The 20,456-nt window shown below is 33.4% G+C and overlaps 1 protein-coding gene across 2 annotated transcripts in view; it reads left to right on the top strand.

Annotated features, from left to right (window-relative positions):
- The first annotated feature begins 1,721 nt into the window (after positions 1-1,721).
- LOC102805304 (uncharacterized) overlaps positions 1,722-20,456 on the top strand; it is a 27,840-nt gene continuing 9,105 nt past the window's right edge. The window contains exons 1-11 of one of the 2 annotated variants that reach the window (XM_085496896.1): positions 1,722-1,843; positions 4,502-4,883; positions 10,579-10,695; positions 11,447-11,689; positions 14,922-15,035; positions 15,443-15,652; positions 16,508-16,579; positions 17,669-17,821; positions 18,060-18,231; positions 18,680-18,819; positions 19,259-19,432. In XM_085496896.1, coding sequence (XP_085353022.1) covers positions 4,740-4,883; positions 10,579-10,695; positions 11,447-11,689; positions 14,922-15,035; positions 15,443-15,652; positions 16,508-16,579; positions 17,669-17,821; positions 18,060-18,231; positions 18,680-18,819; positions 19,259-19,432 — 1,539 coding nt within the window. In that variant the 5' untranslated portion in view covers positions 1,722-1,843; positions 4,502-4,739. Of the gene's footprint in view, positions 1,844-4,499; positions 4,884-10,578; positions 10,696-11,446; positions 11,690-14,921; positions 15,036-15,442; positions 15,653-16,507; positions 16,580-17,668; positions 17,822-18,059; positions 18,232-18,679; positions 18,820-19,258; positions 19,433-20,456 lie in introns of those variants that run through there. The other variant, XM_085496897.1, reaches the window with a different exon arrangement.

The raw sequence follows: 20,456 nt of genomic DNA, 5'->3' as shown, positions 1-20,456 counted from the left end.
AGACACGATTCAATTCGTTACACCAAATTCTAAAACGTCTACATTGGCTCCGCATTGAACAGCGCGTGCAATACAAGTTATGTATATTATATATTTATTAGCACATAGCATCCTTCGGTAGAGATGAAAAGGGCTACAATTGAAAAACAATGGAAAAACTAAAAACAAAAATAAGTAGAAGAAGGAGGAGAAAACAAAAAAATATAGGAAAAGTAAAATCAGAATGCTAAAATCAGTATTGCTGTCTAGGCTGTAAGAGATATTGACAAGTCATTAGTGCCCATTATGTATTCAAATTTATTTCGCAAATTTATCATTAATTCTTTTAGCATCTGAAAACAATTTCCTTCTGTGCATTTTGTATTTTGTACGAACCATTAAATGACGTTCATCTAAGTTAATGCTTCGATGTTAACGCCATCATGATAATGTTCACAGATCCTTTCATCAACAGGCATATTGGAATGGTGACCATATTCAATTTTCAGGGAGTGATTACTTAATCGAAATTTGGTTAGCGACTCTCGAATGAAAACATTTTTCAGATCAATTAGGTATCTTTCAATGCAACCCGAGGACGGCGCTTTAGATTTTTAAACAAAATTACTAATTGTCCAGTGCACTGAGACACAGTCACGTATAGTGCGCTGTTAGTATATAAATGTGGATATTAATTAAATAGTAGTAATGCAAAACACATATATATATACAATGTTTCATGGAGATTGAGTATTTTGTAAGGCCAGTAAATTATATATGTATGAAAGGATAGTATGTGATCGTAGTCTTCGGTAATTATATTCAATAGCCAGTAACACTATAAACTAAAGGGGCTGCTCCAGCTAGCCCTCTCAGTATTTATTTTTAGTTTATAACACCCCCCCGTAGGGGATGAAAAGGGTTACAAATCAGATATTAGTAAAAGAAAAATAAATACATGAAAAGCAAATGAACATAATTAAAGCAAAGATATTAGAAAAAACAATTGAAACTACAAATGCAAATACTGAAATCCGTCTTGAGAGACAAAATTATAAAAATTTGTATACAAGGAATGTGTTACTGGCTTAGTTTACGAGGTGCTGCTGTCTTATATTAAAACATTTTCTCATCACTTGAATTTATTTTCATTACTAAATTTGTCAAAATTTGGTATACATTTATTAGCGACAATGTAAAGTTTTAACCTTTAAGTGAGACGTATTGGACCATATACCAAAACAAAGTATTATTTCTCAAAGGTAGATCTGATAGAGTTCCGTTTTAATCTTTTTGTAGTGTTGCATAGTACATTTTAATTGCTCTATTCAAAGCTACCATTGTGAAAATATACTTTCTCACCTCGTGATCAGTACTACCGGTTACGCCCTCTTCGGTGAAAGAGAGAAATTGGCATTTAAAAGTTCAAAATCGGGGTTTTAACAAATATAAGACTATAATTTCACATACATCGTCACGGGATGCTTTTAATTTTTTTATGAATATTTTTGATTGACTGCAATCGTGAATGACGATTTTTTTTTCGTTTTTTTTTTTTTTCTGGTAATTTTTGTACTTTGCTATTTATTCGCGCGTCACACGTCAAACAATCCCACAACTATATGGATGGACTGTTATGAAAGTCGACGAGCTTGGTACACAAAGAATGCAAACCTGAGAAAATCGCATTTGATTGTGTCAAGTCTGCTTGTATATGTTGACCTTTGATCTCGACCAATCGTCACGGTGTATACTGTTGATTCACGGTATACGCGGTATAGTGAACTGTAAACAGCAGACAGAAAAGACGTAACATTACTTGTGAATCATCGGTGCAGATATAATAGCTAACAGAACGGGCCAGGTAAGAGCATATAGTGCGTGTTTCCGCCAAGATACGTGTCAAGTGTGTACCAGAAGTGTTCCAGTCTAAACCACAAATTACTACAGACGTGACCCAACAACACGAAATTGTTGTTCTCGAGAGTAGATCGAAACACAGTCGAGCAAACCGGATGCAGTTCTGTAGCTCTCTTCGTTTCGCTGCCTGTAGTTCGTTTTTGTATCGCCGGTATAATCAGAATTTCCCGATCGCCCCACGACGGTCGAATTAATCCTACTGGTTTAGAGATCACACCATGAAAGCCGAATTATTACTAGCTGCAGTTCTGTAGCTCGCTTGGTTTCGCTGTCGGTTATTTTGTTCGTCGTGGTGTTAACGCGAAACCAAGCGAGTTAACACCACGACGAACAAAATAACCGACAGAAAAACCAAGCGAGCTACAGAACTGCAGCTAAAATATTACCGGCGATACAGAAACGAGCTACAGTGACTGAAACTAAGAGAGCTACAGAACTGCCAGGTAACTTAGCGCCGACATTGACAATGGCCCACTTGCCCAACCATCGGACGGTGCTTAGTAATCAGACGGTCTCACTTTCTTCATTTCAGTTCCTTGCGTTCTGATTCATTCGTGGGCTGTACGTAGTTAAGTGCTGGAATACGTCGGTGCATATTGTTGAGTCTGTGGAGTATTACTCACTGTAACCTTAACGAGTTAAAAACACATATACATTTATTAAATATATGTACTACCAGTTGTACATTACTTTGGGTTTGAAACTACGGTGACATGAGACCAAGATCCCGTTTCAATCTCGCTCTCGCATAAGCGTTCCAACTCAGAAAAATGCGAATGCGCATGCCCGAGGTAACTGGATACTAGAATGTCCAGGTGGATCAAAATAGCTGTTCACGATATGACGGATTACGATAACTATATTTTCTGTACATTTTCGATGTATTACATATTTTCAATATGAATGTGGTAATACATGTTTTATTGTTTTATTAAAAATCGCCTATGTCATGTCGGAAGGTCGTAGCATCAGTTTTGCTATCTACGAGATGAGACTTGAATGGGATCTTGGCATGATGTCACCATACAGTACTATGCGCGTTACAAACCCCAAGTAATGTACCTCTGGTACTACCCAATTGCAAGATCTCATCAATAATAATAATATTTATTAGCCTTTGAAAGGGACAATAGCAACATCAAAATAAACAATTAACAAACAGAAAAAATAACATTACTTGGACAAAACTACATCATAGTACATGTATTAGACTATTATTAAAAAGAAAATCTGAAGTTCAGGCTACTTTAATGAAACGCACACATTGCACCAGCCTTAGTATTTGGTAAAACTTTCTTTAAAATTCAAGTAAAATGTTCTTCTGATTCTGGTAAAAACTTGACAAGTGAAAAGAAAATGAAATTAATCTTCGGTACCGGTACTTATAATATGGAATACTAAATACTTGTGACATGCTGATCATATGAAGTCAGAAGAGAAGTGCAGTATGCGATATCTGCTTTTCCATTCCAGATTTTGGTGTACCTCAATCCTAGGTGTGTTCATACACATGATATATGTATGTACTTGTTCAGACCATGGGTAACATTAGGAAATTGTTTACACATGGGAGGTACATGTATTAGCAAGCTAACACTTTAATACGGTAGACTAGGTTATAAAATTAATTGCTTTTTTCACTGTTAAAGATCAATGGTCGTTGTGCCATGTCCTGTTCGCTATAAGACTCGTTGCGGCAAATACAATGCGTGTAAAATCATTTCATTGTTTTTGGTTTTCCGTGTTTTTTTTTAAATTCCCCTCCCATAGTTTTACAGCAAGTCTCAGAAGTATTGGGGCAGCCAATTTGCAAACTCGCTAGCGAATTGGTTAACTGCTTGGGTTTTGGCTAAACAGTTGGCTTTCGAATCTCGCTGGTGCCGTCTTGTGATCACAGCCACTTACAGCGAATCTATATAACAGTAGGGGATGATCGTCATACTTGAGGAGCTAATCAGCGACGGTTTTACAGTTGGATGTCGATTTCGCTTTCAAATATACTGTTCTATTTCTTACGTATCCACGTAAAAATGACGAATGGCTTTTTTAGCGGTCGGTTTAATGTTACCCCAACGGATATTTTGTATGTGAAAGTTTGTCATTTTCTCCCTGATTTGTAGGAAAATGTTTATCAACTTTACTATTTACATTCAAATTTGTAGTTTCAAGTGTTCAAGATGGCTACCCCATATAATATCGGTGAAATAATCGCATTTATCATATTATCACTTGTAAGCCAGCTGACTGTGGTTATTTCCAGGCTCAAACCGGGGGCTCAAATTACTCATAGGGGAATCCAGACATGTACCAGGCTGCGTAAAAAGCATTCTATGTCCCCTACTGCAATATAGACTCACCCAGAGTGGGCGCGATCACAAGTCGGCGCCAGCGAGATGCGAAAGCGAAATCGTTTAGTCAAAACCCAAGCAGTTAGCCAATTCGCTAGCAAGTTTGCAAATTGGCTGCCCCAATACTTCTGAGACTTGCTGTATAATGCTTCATGCATATTATCTGCATTTGTTACTCCACAGACCCTATTATTATAGACCTGTTATTATATAGATTGTTACACACATCATTTTTTTTATTTAATTTTTCAAAGGGATATATAATATATATACAGTTATGGCCATTGAAGGATGAAGAAGATACAGAACAATTTTCTGTATCCAGGAGCAGCTGGGATTTAAATAACTGTATGTGCAGGTACCACAGTCCATTACTTGTCAGATCTTACAGATAATGACACACCTAATAATGTTCGTCTAATGGTCTACTCAAATTCCATTGGTTGGAACATTAATGGGGAACTTTGACCTCAGACGAATTAGATATTCATAATGGGTAGCAGCGCCAGCTCTGAACAACTTAACAAATCTCCAAGTAGAAATGGAAAGACACCACAGCCAGCCAGTGCCAGGACAACTGAATCTAGGCGCAGAAACAGAGGGTTTGAGGAGGTGGAGTTCCAACACAATGGACAGGTAATGAATAATGGCTCGTCCCATCGACAGCCTCCTACGTATGATGACGTGTATGACGACTACGAAGATTATGAGCAACTGCCGTCAGGTTACTCTGATGATAACCACTGGCAACATACTAAGCACAATATTAACACCACTCAAAGGGTAGTTGCTTCTTTCACACCACAACAGCACCAGGAGGTAAATAGCACAACTAATATTTCCACATTTCCCTCACTATTCTCTTCTTTGTATAATTATTGATAAAAACAGCCAAAATTAATAGAGGAGTTTCACCTTCTGCAGGGTGCTAGGCAACCATGATAGCTTTGAATTTATTTAAGTAAGGGTTATGATACACTGATTTTAGCTAAGGCATGCTAATTCTTTTAAATATTATATATAAATATATAAATATGTATTTATAAACCCAACTATTTTTATTTGAAATCAGTCTATTCAAATCCTGTCTTTATCTGTTCCATGGAGTGTGTATGCATAGATTAGAATGCATTAAAACATTCTATGTCATTACATGCATTCATACATTGTGTTACTGTTTGAGTTTATAAATACTCAGGTTTTATATACATATGTAATTTACAGTACATATATACAGTAATTTATAAGCATATTAAGCTTTAGTGTGAAGGAGAAATGCAAAAACTTTGATTCATGATATACCTACATTTCCTTAACTCTTATCTAGTCAAGTTAATGTAAAAGTACATTGTGCTGGCAGGATAATGGTTAAAAGTCTAATGTTAAAGACCACTATTAAACCACCTTGCAAAATCTTCGTTATAAAATCATCCCCACATCTTTTTATCTTGCAATCAACACTGGTGCATGCATTGTAGCACTCAGTGAATTGAAACTTCTCTACCGTAATTTGGATTTACATTTGAAAATAGACTTAATTAATTACTTGCACCTAAATTAATTATCAAATGTAATTAAAATGCATAAACATTAAAATGAATTTTTTATATCTCTTCATTGGTTGAGAAGATTAATAATTTTCAGTAGAGATAGTGAAATTTATTTCAGAAATTCGAACACAATCGAGCTTGTCCATACAGATTTTTACTGATAGAAATATAATACCCTGGTAGTTGTTTTTTATTTACACATTAATTTACAAACCAATAATAATTATAATTACTTAATACTATGAAAATTATTTCTGATACTTCATTAATTTAATAAATTTTCATGCAGCATCAGGATTATATCCTAGCAACAAGATATCAAATGCAAGAACTTGTAAGTTTATGTGAATGGTTTGTTTTCATAATATGCTATATCGCACCCACCAAAGTGTGTTCAGTGATTATTATTATTATTATTTATTGACTATTTACATACATTTTTTTTTTAATTTTAATTTTTTTTAATATTACAGTCAGTTGTATCAGAACTCTTGATTGTGTTGTAGTGATTGATGAACGTCACTTAAAACTTAAAATACCGATTTTTACAACAGTTTTATATTAAATAATTTTATTCAAGGGTTGGCAAATTATTATTATTTTTGTGTCCTTTGTTTGTCCGAGTAGATTGCTTTATAAAACCCATGCTACATCATTTGAAGCCATCTAACTTAATGTTTTTTATTGCATTTAATTTTTTTTTTACTACTTAATTTCTAAAATATTTTAAATGAACCTAATTATTACTATCACTTTTATCACTTTACATTTTTGTGGCTAAAAATATTCATAATTGTGTTCGTAATGACAACATTTTGGACCAATGCAAAATGTTTGCTGCTGCAAAAATTCAAAATTTCCTTTGACTGACATAATTTCCTTGTTTGTGAAGATTATAGTGGTTAGCAGTATCCTTATTTAAAACTGAATATGAAGTTAATAATGCATTTTTACTATAATAGTTTAGGATCAGTTTGTTATGTGACCTACTCAATCTCAGTATTGATTGTTATTGCTGTGGAACATATGTTCCATAGCGTTAACAAAAAATGCGAAGTAGTTTAATTATTTTAGCTGGAATTAATTTTCGCTGACTTTTTGGGTGATTTGTATGATTTTTGATGAGTTGAAGGTAAAACATAGAAAAAAAGGTATATTCGGTGGATTTTATTTTCACTGAATAATCCCTTCAGTAGTGAAATAGCGAAAATAAATTACAAGCGAAAAATTACAAGTATTTTACAGTAGGTGTAATGCCATTGGTAAAGAGTTCTTAAGGTTAATGACCTCGGGTAACATTTACATTCTTTATGTCTTTAACAAAAAAACACTGAACCTATATATTGTCACGTTTATTTTCTGTTGTCACCTTTTCATACCCATGCATATATATACTAATTACGACATTTGTATTGGAACACACGTCTACTACAATTAACCTACCTTTGACACGTATCATTGCGTATTTGACGACCGTGATAAAGGTAACCAATGCAAATAACTGTAAACAAAAACACATGTTGTCGCTGTATAAGGCCTTCATTTCAACAACTGTTTTATTTCTTAAAGTGCGTTCACTTCAGAAAAGTTCTTCTTTCATTCGTTGTTAAGATGGCCTTTTGCTGCTTTCTATGATGTGACATTTGTTCTTTTGTCAACAGTAGTGGGTGGCAATGCATTGTCATGTACAGAATAGATTATAGTTTTAAATGACTGTGACTGATTCTTAGATTTACTAGGATGCTATCCAGTTCGACCATGCTAGTTCATGCTAGCATCAATTTATTATTTAATGTCCATATGCTGTATAGTCCCCATTGTTACAGAAAACAAAATAATTTCTGATAGATCATTAAACTTCCTCTGTCTGCTATTTGTTAGACTAATTATATTTGAGTTATTCATCGAAAAAATGAATAAAAATTTTTTGAATAACAAATTGTTTATTAAGGATCATCACATACTTGTGGACTTTTACGATTACAAAAATAAAAAAAAAAAAACTGCCAGCAAATAAATAATAAATTGAAATAAAATAAATTAAAAGAAAGTGTACGATTATTAAAAACATATTAAGAAAAAAGGCCCAAACTAGGATCTTATTTCAATCTGATTGGTACTCTATTTGCACTATGAGAAGCTCACATTTGAAATGAAAATTGGATCATTAAAATATTATTTATAGACACACCACTGTCATTTATGTAAGTGCTTCTCATAGAACAAATATGGTACATGTGTTTTGAACATACACACCTTTGTCATATACCGATACAAATACATTGCTAATAGAGCAGATGTTCTACAGTATTTTATTATAAAATATTTTCCAAAATTCTTGTTAGAGTGAGTTACAATTATTTAAATAATCAAATTCCAAATTACCGTAATTAATCTTGTAACCAATTAATAAGTACTAAAGATATGTGGAATTGACCTATATTCCTTGCTTCATGCAAGGCCATTGTATATTTGAAACTATTACAATGGATGTGTGTTAATTATAATGTCTCTTGATGAACACTAATTAGTCCGGATCATATATAAGTAAAATAATTAGTTCTCATTAATCACAATATCACTAGTAGTACCTTAATTAATGATATTTCTAGATAAAATGACATCTCACATGTACTATCTATAGTGTAATAGAAACCCATAAATGTACTTCACTGTTTATAAGAGTACAATTGTCTGTGACCTTTCTGAACACCGTATACTTTTACCTGCTTAGTGTTAATGATAAACAGTATTTCATATAAAATAATTACTCTCAGAATGTTTTTCACAAACAGGTAATAATCAATGATCTGAGACTATTCATTTGATATTCAATACTACACAAACATAAAAAGACAAAGTCATGTTTAACTGAATCAGCAGTCCAGTTCACGTTAAAATTTGAATGGAGTTTACCAAATGTTACAAGTGAAATGTTATTCAGCCATTGTTTGGTAACCTTAGTTACCCAGATTTGTTGTCGGTCAGTGAAAACAAATTAGTTCAATGTATTAATATGAGTACCACCTGTTTTCTACAGAGAAATAAGTCTGTGTCACTAAATTTATTGACCAATTGAGATATTCTGAACGGTGTTTCCTTGACCCTCCTTCAGCAGTTAGCAAGGCAGTTACTTCCTGCTAATTCAGTGTTAGATACTGTACATTTCTTTCTCAGTTTTGTATTAATTAATTTATATATAATATTGCTCATTACAATATATATTAAGTGTGTAATTATGAAGTCCATATTTCTATTGTTTTCATGTAACCCGAGGCTTTGCAGTACATATGGCTGTCCTTATGGTATATCTGAACCAAATCACTGTAATCCACTTTTATTTTCTGAAGGGAATGACTAATTTAATAACAGTGAACATTTCATTGGATCTTTAAGTCACAGCCGGTATACTGGTACATCGATAAATTATATAAACTTATCTTATCAAAAAAACTTAACAGTGATGAAAATTAACTAATTTAATACAGTATTTTTTAGTATTTTGCATTAAAATTATATTATTTTATGTAGATCCCTATAGTTTACTGATGTTTCATTAAAATTCATAATTTTATTGGCACACCATTAGAAAATCTGGTTTTGGAGTTAGTAGAAGAGATTTGTTTTTCCTCACTTTTTGAAGTGTTATTGTTTCTATTGTTTCTTTGGTTTACACAAATCAATAAATCACAATTTGGCTTTTCATTGGGGCTCAAAATGGAGTGTCGTATAAATTCATTAGTAATTATTTATTTATATAATGTTCATTCAATATTTAAATACTGAGTATTATATTATCGTCTCATATTTTTGATTCAGTGATATATTTAAAAAAAAAAAAATAGAATTCCCTCAATAAAATGAAGCCTACTGTAGCCTACTGTTGGTTAGCCTACTGTAGGTCTTCCCTGTCATATGGTATCTCTTTCTCTGATCAATTCATTAAAATATCATCACTATATCTAATTTACATAAAGAGTAGAAAGAAAAAATAATCTAGTTTAATTTTATCAGATTTGATGTTAAAGGGATATTCACTAGGTTTTTTAAACAAACAAAACATTCCATTATTAAATTGAAATGTTCACTGGTTTTTAATTTAACACTTTCAGTGAAATAGGTTAAAATAAAATATAATAATTTTAAATTTTACTTTAATATGCATATTCGAGTTTTAATTAGCAATATAATAATATTAAAGTTAGAGATGCATTTCAATTTAATATATTCTCCTTGCTTGATTGTGAAATTAGTTGATGACCCATGCTTAAAATAACAACACTATTCTTTAGTAACTCAACTAAAAACTCACTCACTCTACATGTGCACATTAGTTGTCATTAATAAACTGTATGTTATCATAGTAGTATACACTAATAGTACATGTTTAGAGCATGTATTTTTTTCACACTTCTTTCTTTCTGTATCATGCACACTGTGGGACTATTAATTATTTAATAAAGGATTCAGAAAGCAATTGAATAATGCAAACTAGCCATTTCATCTCAAGTTTGGACAGTATCAGTGGAAGAAGTGCTTGAAATTGGTAATTTGAAAATGAACAATCAATTTTGAAAATTTGTGTATCTTCAGTAATATGGAAATGTTTTCTTCCTGGAAATTATTCACATAATTGCATAGACACCTCTTAATTAATCATATTTTTTATCATTTTGTTTTATTATACTTTTATTTATTAATTCAAGATGTGCAATTTTAATGTTATATTGTGTTTTGAGATCTCTAGTAATACAGGTGTATGTATTTGTTTTTAAAATTAGCAACTACAAGTTCAAGATGACATTATATTCGAGACATTTACACACCAAAATGGTCGTGATTACCCATGTATCGTTCAGCAAGGTCAAAGGTTTTATTTAGACTCCTGGGAAACACAGGTAAGCAACACAATATATTTGACATGGTGTCTATCTAACCTGCAAGTATTCAACTTCAAAATAAGTGAAATCTGTGAAAATTTGTACATATATACACTGGTACTCGTATTAAGCTGGGGAGTCTAAATGATAGGGATTGAAAGATTGGTGAGCTAGGGAGCCATAAACAGTTTCTTGTTGCCATAGTAATAAGATCTTTTCATATGGAATGTTTGGTATTGCAATCAGGAATTGATTCATATCCATTGAAAAATAATCTGTGTTTTGTATATTAGTTTTACAAAATAAATGTAATCGAGAATATTGTTTTTTAGTAAGGACCATCATTTTTTATGCAGTGTTCTATTGTCAAATTTTCCATTCTAAAATCTTTGCATTATTCTATTATTCTAGACCATACCAGACCATTCCACTAATCACATAATTTGATTGAAATTCATTAATATATATATATATATATATATATATATATATATATATATATATATATATATATATATATATATATACAATGTATATACATACGTGGACAGAGAAATATATTATGACAGGCGCATAAAATAATGTACTGTAAGCCTTCTACTACCTTCTAGTTCTATCTTCTGATTTTTGAAACAATAACTTGTTGTGTGTCTCTAGCAATACATTAAAGTATAAAACAAACTAGATTGACCATATTCATTCATACATTCAATGCTATTAGATGTATCTTGAAAAATGAATATTAATATCGTCGTTACCTCCTTTTTAGGAATGGCAACCATTTCCACGAGAATGGTACAACAAAGGCAAACTTGAGAGAGAAGGGAAAATTGAGGATGAGTCTGTCTCGCCCCCCAATCAGTATAACGATCAGCCCAGCACTTCATCTCGTGTTGTTGATAGGGACATTGATGCTATAGATGTGTCAGGTGGTTTTAATACGCAACAAGATGACAGAGAAGGTATCCTCAATCATCCAACGAGAGGACAGATACAAACATACATGTTTGAGGTTTGTCAATTTACACTTTTTTTTTAGTCCCCGTTCGGACGCAGTCCGAAAACGGGGACTTATGTTTTGCCCTGTGTGCGTCCGTCCGTGCGTCCGTGCGTCTGTGCGTCCGTGATCACCTGTATCTTGAACATGCATGGACCGATTAAGTTCAAACTTCACTCATACATCACACATTATATGGGACATATGCACATGCATTTTTTTCATGATCCGATTAACGATAGCCGAATAGCGGCCATTTTAAGGCCGAAAATGCATCAAAATCGCACATTTTCACCATTCCGGACCCGGATCTCAGTTATGCATGGACGGATTTTGTTCAAATTTGGTACATACATTAAACATAATAGGACCTTGATGCACGTCATTTTTTTTTTGGATCGGGTTCGAAATGGCCGACTGGCGGCCATTTTGTTTTAAAGAATTCAGTTCTGGATCCGTATCTGAGACATGCTTGGATTGATCGAGTTCAAACTTCACACACACAAGGTACATCATGTCACAAATATGTATGTGCATTTGTTTCATGATCTCATTAACGATAGCCAAATGGCGGCCACTTTAAGGCCGAAAATGCATTGAAATCGCACATTTTCACCATTCCGGACCCGGATCTCAGTTATGCATGGACGGATTTCATTCAAATTTGGTACATACATTAAACGTAATAGGACCTTGATGCACGTCATTTTTTTTTTTCGGATCAAGTTCGAAATAGCCGACTGGCGGCCATTTTGTTTTAAAGAATTCAGTTCTGGATCCGTATCTGAGACATGTCTGGATTGATCAAGTTCAAACTTCACACACACAAGGTACATCATGTCACAAATATGTATGTGCATTTGTTTCATGATCTCATTAACGATAGCCAAATGGGGGCCGCTTTAAGGCCGAAAATGCATTGAAATCGCACATTTTCACCATTCCGGACCCAGATCTCAGTTATGCATGGACGGATTTCATTCAAATTTGGTACATACATTAAACATAATAGGACCTTGATGCACGTCATTTTTTTTTCGGATCAAGTTCGAAATAGCCGACTGGCGGCCATTTTGTTTTAAAGAATTCAGTTCTGGATCCGTATCCGAGACATGGCTGGATTGATCAAGTTCAAACTTCACACACACAAGGTACATCATGTCACAAATATGTATGTGCATTTGTTTCATGATCTCATTAACGATAGCCAAATGGGGGCCGCTTTAAGGCCGAAAATGCATTGAAATCACACATTTTCACCATTCCGGACCCGTATCTCAGTTATGCATGGATGGATTTTGTTCAAATTTGGTACATACATTAAACATTGATGTATAGGACCTTGATGCACGTCTTTTTTTTTCGGATCAAGTTCAAAATGGTCGACTGGCGGCCATTTTGTTAAAGAATTCAGTTCTGGATCCGTATCCAAGACATGTCTGGATTGATCAAGTTCAAACTTCACACACACATGGTACATCATGCCACAAATAGATATGTGCATTTGTTTCATGATCTGCTTAACAATAGCGGAATGATAGCCATTTTAAGGCCGAAAATGCATCAAAATCACGTATTTTCACAATTCCAGAACCGGATCTCAGTCATGCATGGATGGATTTTGTTCAAATTTGGTACATACATTAAACATAATAGGACCTTGATGCACGTCTTTTTTTTCCGGATCAAGTTCGAAATGGCCGACTGGCGGCCATTTTGTTAAAGAATTCAGTTCTGGATCCGTATCCAAGACATGTCTGGATTGATCAAGTTCAAACTTCACACACACATGGTACATCATGTCACAAATAGATATGTGCATTTGTATCATGATCTGCTTAACAATAGCGGAATGATGGCCATTTTAAGGCCGAAAATGCATCAAAATCATGTATTTTCACAATTCCAGAACCGGATCTCAGTCATGCATGGATGGATTTTGTTCAGATTTAGCACAATGTGTTGTACATATGCAGGTGCATTTCGGTCATGATCTGCTTTGAATGTATATGTCACTCAAATATGAACGGAACGGGGACGTGTCATTGACAATGACTTGTTTCATTGTAAAATAAAAACTAGTGAGGATGTTTTCTTTTCCACTGATTTACATGCACTACCGGCCAGTAACACCTGAGTGGGGTGAAACGACTACTTGACGTGGTTACCAATGATAGTTACAGTGAGTGTGAAGTAATAATAATATTATTATTACTATCAGTAGTGGTTTATATCAAATCAATGAATAATTTAGGTATAATGTTAGTAAAGTAGTTCATGAGGTTGTTATCCTTTCATATCACTTGTTCATAGAGTCACAGTTGATATGAGTGATATGGACAATATAATCCATGAGCCCAAGGTGAGGGGATTGATCACACCATGAGTGTCAATTCACTAGTTTTATGAATATGTAATATTAGGTGATTAATAATATTTTTATCACATAACCAACTTTGAGCTTCTAAAAAAAAGAGATAAATTGTAATTTAACGGAACTATATTTGCTTATCAAATCATACGCTAATTTAAAGGATGTTTATAAGCATGTCGTAGGACTCGCATTTGTAATTAAAATAAACTTTCAGTTGACATGGTTATGAGGTTTTTGTCATTGTATTAAAATCATGTTTAATATTCAGTCTGAAATTCTTTGTTTTTCTCTGTGAACTGTTTATAAAATGATGTTTAACACGATGTTTACCAATATACTATATATCAGTTAGTGATATATTTCAAACTAAATGTCACATACAGTTATGAATGATATGCACCGTAGTCATGTGCGATAATATACCACTCAACCTTTTTCATTTGTGCCTCAAGTCACTCATTTATTTTTTTTTACGAAGACCTCAGCATTAACAAGCTGGTTTATCTTGATTTTGAGAGATAGGTACTATTTTTCGGGATCTACAAAGTAAGTCTTAATAGAGGACATACTGATACTGATTTAGCTACCTTCACCCCAACCCTACCTACTCCCAAAATGAGATGATCTCAACCCTAACTATCCCCCAAAGTGTGTTCACTTTATCCAGGTACAGTAGCTGCTACACTATAGTCCTCCAATCAAAACAGCGAATTTATCCACTCCTGGTGAATCAAAGCCACAAGGGGATCTGTCATATCTGATGGCTTTCTTGTAGTATTTGTGGTTACGGTACACTATCCCAAACAATCAACATGGATTCGAGGATATAAATATAAACAAGAGTATTATTATGTCTTCATTTTATGGTCACAGGAACGACAGAATGTGCACTACTACTTTGATCAGATGTCAGGTGTCTGGGTTAAAATGCCGATATCATGGGAACAACATCACGAATTTGTTAAACCAATAGTTAAGCAAATCAAGGTAAACAACTTCCACCATATTATTATCAGAAATAAAACACCCTCCTCCATCCATCAGAAAAAAATCATCATGAATTCATTGAGTAAGTTTAATTGTCTCTGGTTTAAAATAATGTCAAGTAGTTTTAATTGATATGTCAATCACTTAATTAATTGCCTATTACTGTTGCGTACATAGATGATAATAAAAATGATAACATGTAAGCACTAATTCCAAAACATTGTTTTTATATTAAAAATTGATGGTTGAATTTTTCTGAGAATTTGAAAGAAAAGATGAAAACAATTTGATGGAGAAAAAACAGATGGTGAAACATTGACTTGTTATCTGTGTAGCTGCAAATATATTGCTGACTTTACAATCCAGACTGCTAGTGGTTGATTATTTTTAATGTCTAATTATTTCAGGAAACGTGTCCAGCATGGAGTGATAAATATGATATTATTGCATCATTAAGAGCCAGTAACTATGATCTTGACGATTGCATAGCAACCTATTTTACAATCGGTGATACAGGTGTCATGGATATGCCAGATAGATACCCTGGTGGCAATGCTGCAATGGTCAAAGAAAAAGAGGATAAAATACGCTCATTGGAAGCAAAGTTAACAAAACTGGTAATTAGGGATCTCTATATGTAGTTGTGATGTGTTGACTCAGGCACACACAAAACATCAAAGAAACTAGAGAGTTTTCATGTTTAACTTAACGGCACTATTTTTTACATATCAATACACTTGGGAGATCAGTTGACATTTAACACCATTACAAATGTATGTATTCTGATGCATGCAATAAAGTGGTCCCAAAAACGTCACAGTTGTATTTCTACGATTGACTTGACATTGGTGTGTAGATACTGGACCTGCCTCAGATGATGAAAACAATCTGAAAATTTCTACAACCTGACATTCACAAAAAAACTAAAACAACATCACTCTACTTCATCAATCATACAGATATGTCCACCTTTAGTTCTTTGTCAGCAACATGTTTGGTATTGTATTAAGAAAAGTTTTGCTTCTTGTCATCATACTCATCAGATTGAAACCTAGACGTTTCAAACATTTTGTATATTAATAAAGTGAGTCACATACACTAGAATGAAGAAATGTTTTTATATTGTTTCAGGGGATGTTTTGTAGATTGAAATCAATCTTTAATGGATGTCTTTGAAATCATTATTTAGTGAATGTTGAATGTTTATCATATATCTCATTGCTGTGGTATTAAATATTGCATCTTTTTTCAATTTTTTCTGGCACAAGAACTAGAACCTTTTTTTTTTTGGCCTCACATAATATTTTTTCTCATCTAGTAATTAACAATTAAATTTAGATAACATCGTCATTTAATTGATTTTGTTTCTCTTGGTATACAATGAATGTTGTGGCAGCAGTCTAAAATATTTTCTTGTACAATTCACATCACCACCAGCTATTTGCTGTATTGAGTTGTATTTCTTGTTGTAGAAATCAGATTATGAAGAAGCTTGCCGAGTAAACAAAGTTATACTAGAAGAAAATGAAAAATCATTATCAGAGGTAAGTAAGCGAGACTGTTTCAGAATAAACTATTTGCCGTGTGTATCATCCATATTCACAAATATCTAGAGATACTCGTATATAAATGAATATTGCTAGGATTCACACATGCACAGGGAAAGTTTGGTACGATGCATTGATGTATCTTTCATTTTCAAGATTTTAAGTTCATAGATCTTGTATATGTTAATAGTGAATGCACTATGTATTTTACTGATCCAGTGTACACAAATTGATCTTTTTGATCTACATGTATGTGAGATCACGTTTCTGAAAGAGGAAATATGGTTTCATGAGTATAATAAGATGGTAGATTTGCATGCATTGTAATGCGACATATCCACCTTTTTGGTCATGAAGCATATACCAAATTATTGGAATCTTATTGCATCTGTATAGACCTACTTGCCTTTATAAGTTATTTAACTTTGGTACCTTGAGAATAGTGTACTCATGCACCATGAAAAAAACACCTTATCTCCCTACTTAAGGTAGAAGCCTACTCATAAATTAAAAAACCCAGAATTTATTCATTTTGCAATAAATTGTACTCCAAGGCAATATAAGGATATTGACCTAAAAAAAGTTGGGGGTCACCAGCCTTTTTTTCGAGAAATGGATGGTTGTGTTTTAGTGGAAAGTCGCCATTTTGACACTATTATAACACTTTTACCACAGGTTCCTATGGCAGAGATATTATGCAATATCTCACAATCTAGCCTGGTGACATAGGCTGAAAAAATCATATATTGTTAATGATGGAGTACCTTTTGTTGTTCTGAATTATTAAAAAAATCTGGGTTTTAAAAAGTGTCAAAAAATGTAATTTTCTTTTAACATTATGTTCTATGGAATTGTTCTAAAAATAGCAATTTTTAAGAAATATTGGGACACGTTTCTCAAAAGGCACAACTGTAACACACAAAATAATGCTATTTCATTATACCATGGGACATTAGCTTCATGATTGTACATAATAAACTAATGAACATTGTCATGCGATTTATGACCAATTTTGTCAAAAATTATGACTAGGCTTCTACCTTAATAGAGAGCATTCTGTACTTAATGTCGTTTGTTACATTTCAGTTACGAAAGCTACGTGACCAGTTATCCGAGTCAGAAATTGAAGCTAAAACAGCCCATCTGAGAGTTGTGTCAATGCAACAAGAGAGACCAATGACTGCCAGGCCGATGACAGCGAGACCTGGTACATCAAGAACTAGAAGACCCAAAACACCTGTGAGTAAAAATTGATGGATTTAATTTTTATGACATATTTAAGTATTTTTTTATGGGAGTATGTGTAATATTTTAACTATAATCCAATAGTGACTCCAGGATGAGTTGTATTTTTCTTGAGTTTTTGATTCTAGTTATTGTGTGATTATTGAGTGATTCAAAGATCAGAAATTAAATACAGTTGATTTACATAAATATAATATTTTGATTGCGTTTAACTCAATATAACTTTCTGTAGGAGATAGAAACAGCTCCACCAGAGCCAGAAGTACTGACTTTACAGTGTGAACCGGAACCAGAAGTTGGACCAGTCATTGACGATGAAACATTGAAGGCAGTCAACAAAGATGTAAAAGAAGTTGACAAGATGAATAAAAGTTTAAAACATCTTGTGAAAACTGGTTTTGAAGGTAAGAAACCAATACTCCCAGCCGTCCTGCAGTTCAAGCAAATTAGGTCATGTGACCCAAAATGCATCTTGGGATGATATTTTTTTTTTCAGACTGAACAACACAAATGATGTTTTGCCATTTGATTCACTATATCTAACTGGTTTGTGTGTGGATTATACAATTTTGTACAATACACACAGGAGTTACAAATATTATACTGGTGCGTGTTAACTAGAATTAGTTAAAAATAAAGTAATACATGTTCAAAAGTAAAAAATGTTGGTAATGATGCTGCAGCAGTACATTTTTAAAATATATTGATCACAGTTGGAACACATGTTCTTAATTGTTGAAACTTTTTACTGTGGTCTCTGTTTGACTGAAAAATAGTTTTGAATCATAGCATTTTCTGACATTATAATTAGATGAATAAATTATAATAATAATATAAATGTCATTATTTAAGATTTAAAGCAGTTAACACAGCAAGCCATGGGTGGACTGAAGCAACTAAGAAGTCTAGACACCAATACTTCGTCTGAGCTGGAAAATATAAAAGTACTTTATAGGAAAGAATGTCTGCAAAGAAAAATACTCTACAATAAGGTAAAATATAGTATAATCTGGTTTCTAAAAATGAGAACGACATTGAAAAGAGAGAGGATCTTATTACTTTAAATTGTTTTTTCAATTTCATGATTTAAGAGTTTTCTCAAGGACAACATTTTGGAAAGTTAGTGCGACTTCAAGGTATCCAGCAGTGTTCATTGTTACAAATCTCAAGATTTTTTTTCTGTGGTACATCTTCATGAAACTTGCAAAATTAAAAGTGTTTTACAAAAATTGTACGCAAAATGTACACAAGTTTTGTTTTTAGTTAATAGCAGCTGTCAAAGTTTTGTTCACGTGAAGTGCATTCTGGGATGGGTAAATACCATCCAAAATAAAGTGTGATTGGACAATATGGGGTATATGATGTGCATTTCAAAGTTTAACTCTTTTAACATAGACTACACCCCGGTACACAAAAATATTTTTTTTCAAGATTCAAGAACTACGTGGCAATATCCGTGTGTTCTGTCGATGTCGCCGTGACGACCGAGTGGAGTGCTCGCTCCAGTTCCCAACAGATCATGAAATACAGTGCACCAATCCTGCGGGTGGAGTTAAAAAGTATAAATTTGATCGAGTATTCACACCTAAATCAACACAAGATGAGGTACATGTTTATTGTATTACTGGTTATGAAATCAATACGAATTTATCATTATGCTCTAGACTTATACTAGTACTGTAAAATACTGTGGAATACTTTATTTTCGCTTGAAATTTATTTTCGCTATTTTCGCTGAAAGGATGATTCCATGAAAATAAAATCCAGCGAATATACTTTTTTTCCTATATTTCACATTAAACTCATCAAAAATCAGTGAAAATAAATTCAATACAAAACGCCCAAAAAGCCTTTTCAGTGAAAATTAATTCCCAGTGAAAATAAAGTATTCCACAGTATTTAATTTTTGCTGTTTTCACTGAACGGATGATTCAATGAAAATAAAATCAAGTGAATATACTTTTTTTCCTATGTTTCCTAACTCATCAAATATCAGTGAAATTAAACTCCATGCAAAACACACAAAAAGTCTTTTCAGCGAAAATTAATTCCAGCTAAAATAAAGTATTTCACAGTACACAACAAAGTTGAAAATTTACCCTTTTGATTACCATTGACTGAATTGTCCATACTACTGAGTGGGTAATTTATCTCCTGCAAGTTCTTTGTAATTTTGCTTATTCAAGAGAAATTATCATATTCTCACAGTGAGATTTTTAGTGTTTCAGCTAAATTAAGATTCAATGAATTTACCTCAATGTAAAAATAAGTCATTTTGACCGGTCACTGGTAGCATATTGGTTGTTGCATCAGACTCATGATCGGCAGACGCAACTTCAAATCCTACCTCAGGCTGAGCACCAAAAAGGGTCAACCCATACCCTGGGTGAGTGTGCCTCAGACCCAATGGGAAGGCCATGCAATTCCACTGGCCGAGATTCATTAACTAACGAATGCGACTTTGGGAGAACCTTGGTTAAGGTCCACAGGTGCTTGTGTTCGAGACTGGTTGATGCCAGAATAGTGCATTAACTTGAAATCGCCATTTGATAGGAAGATGGCCACACATCCCTGCCATGTAGTCCGAAACATGATATGGTTTCTGTGGCAAAAAATGCACTATGTATCA

The sequence above is a fragment of the Saccoglossus kowalevskii genome, chromosome 3, assembly GCF_978046115.1.
Source record: "Saccoglossus kowalevskii chromosome 3, keSacKowa6.1, whole genome shotgun sequence".
Classification (NCBI taxonomy): domain Eukaryota; kingdom Metazoa; phylum Hemichordata; class Enteropneusta; family Harrimaniidae; genus Saccoglossus; species Saccoglossus kowalevskii.
Note: the sequence above shows the minus strand (reverse complement) of the source record. Positions and strands in the feature narration are given on the sequence as shown.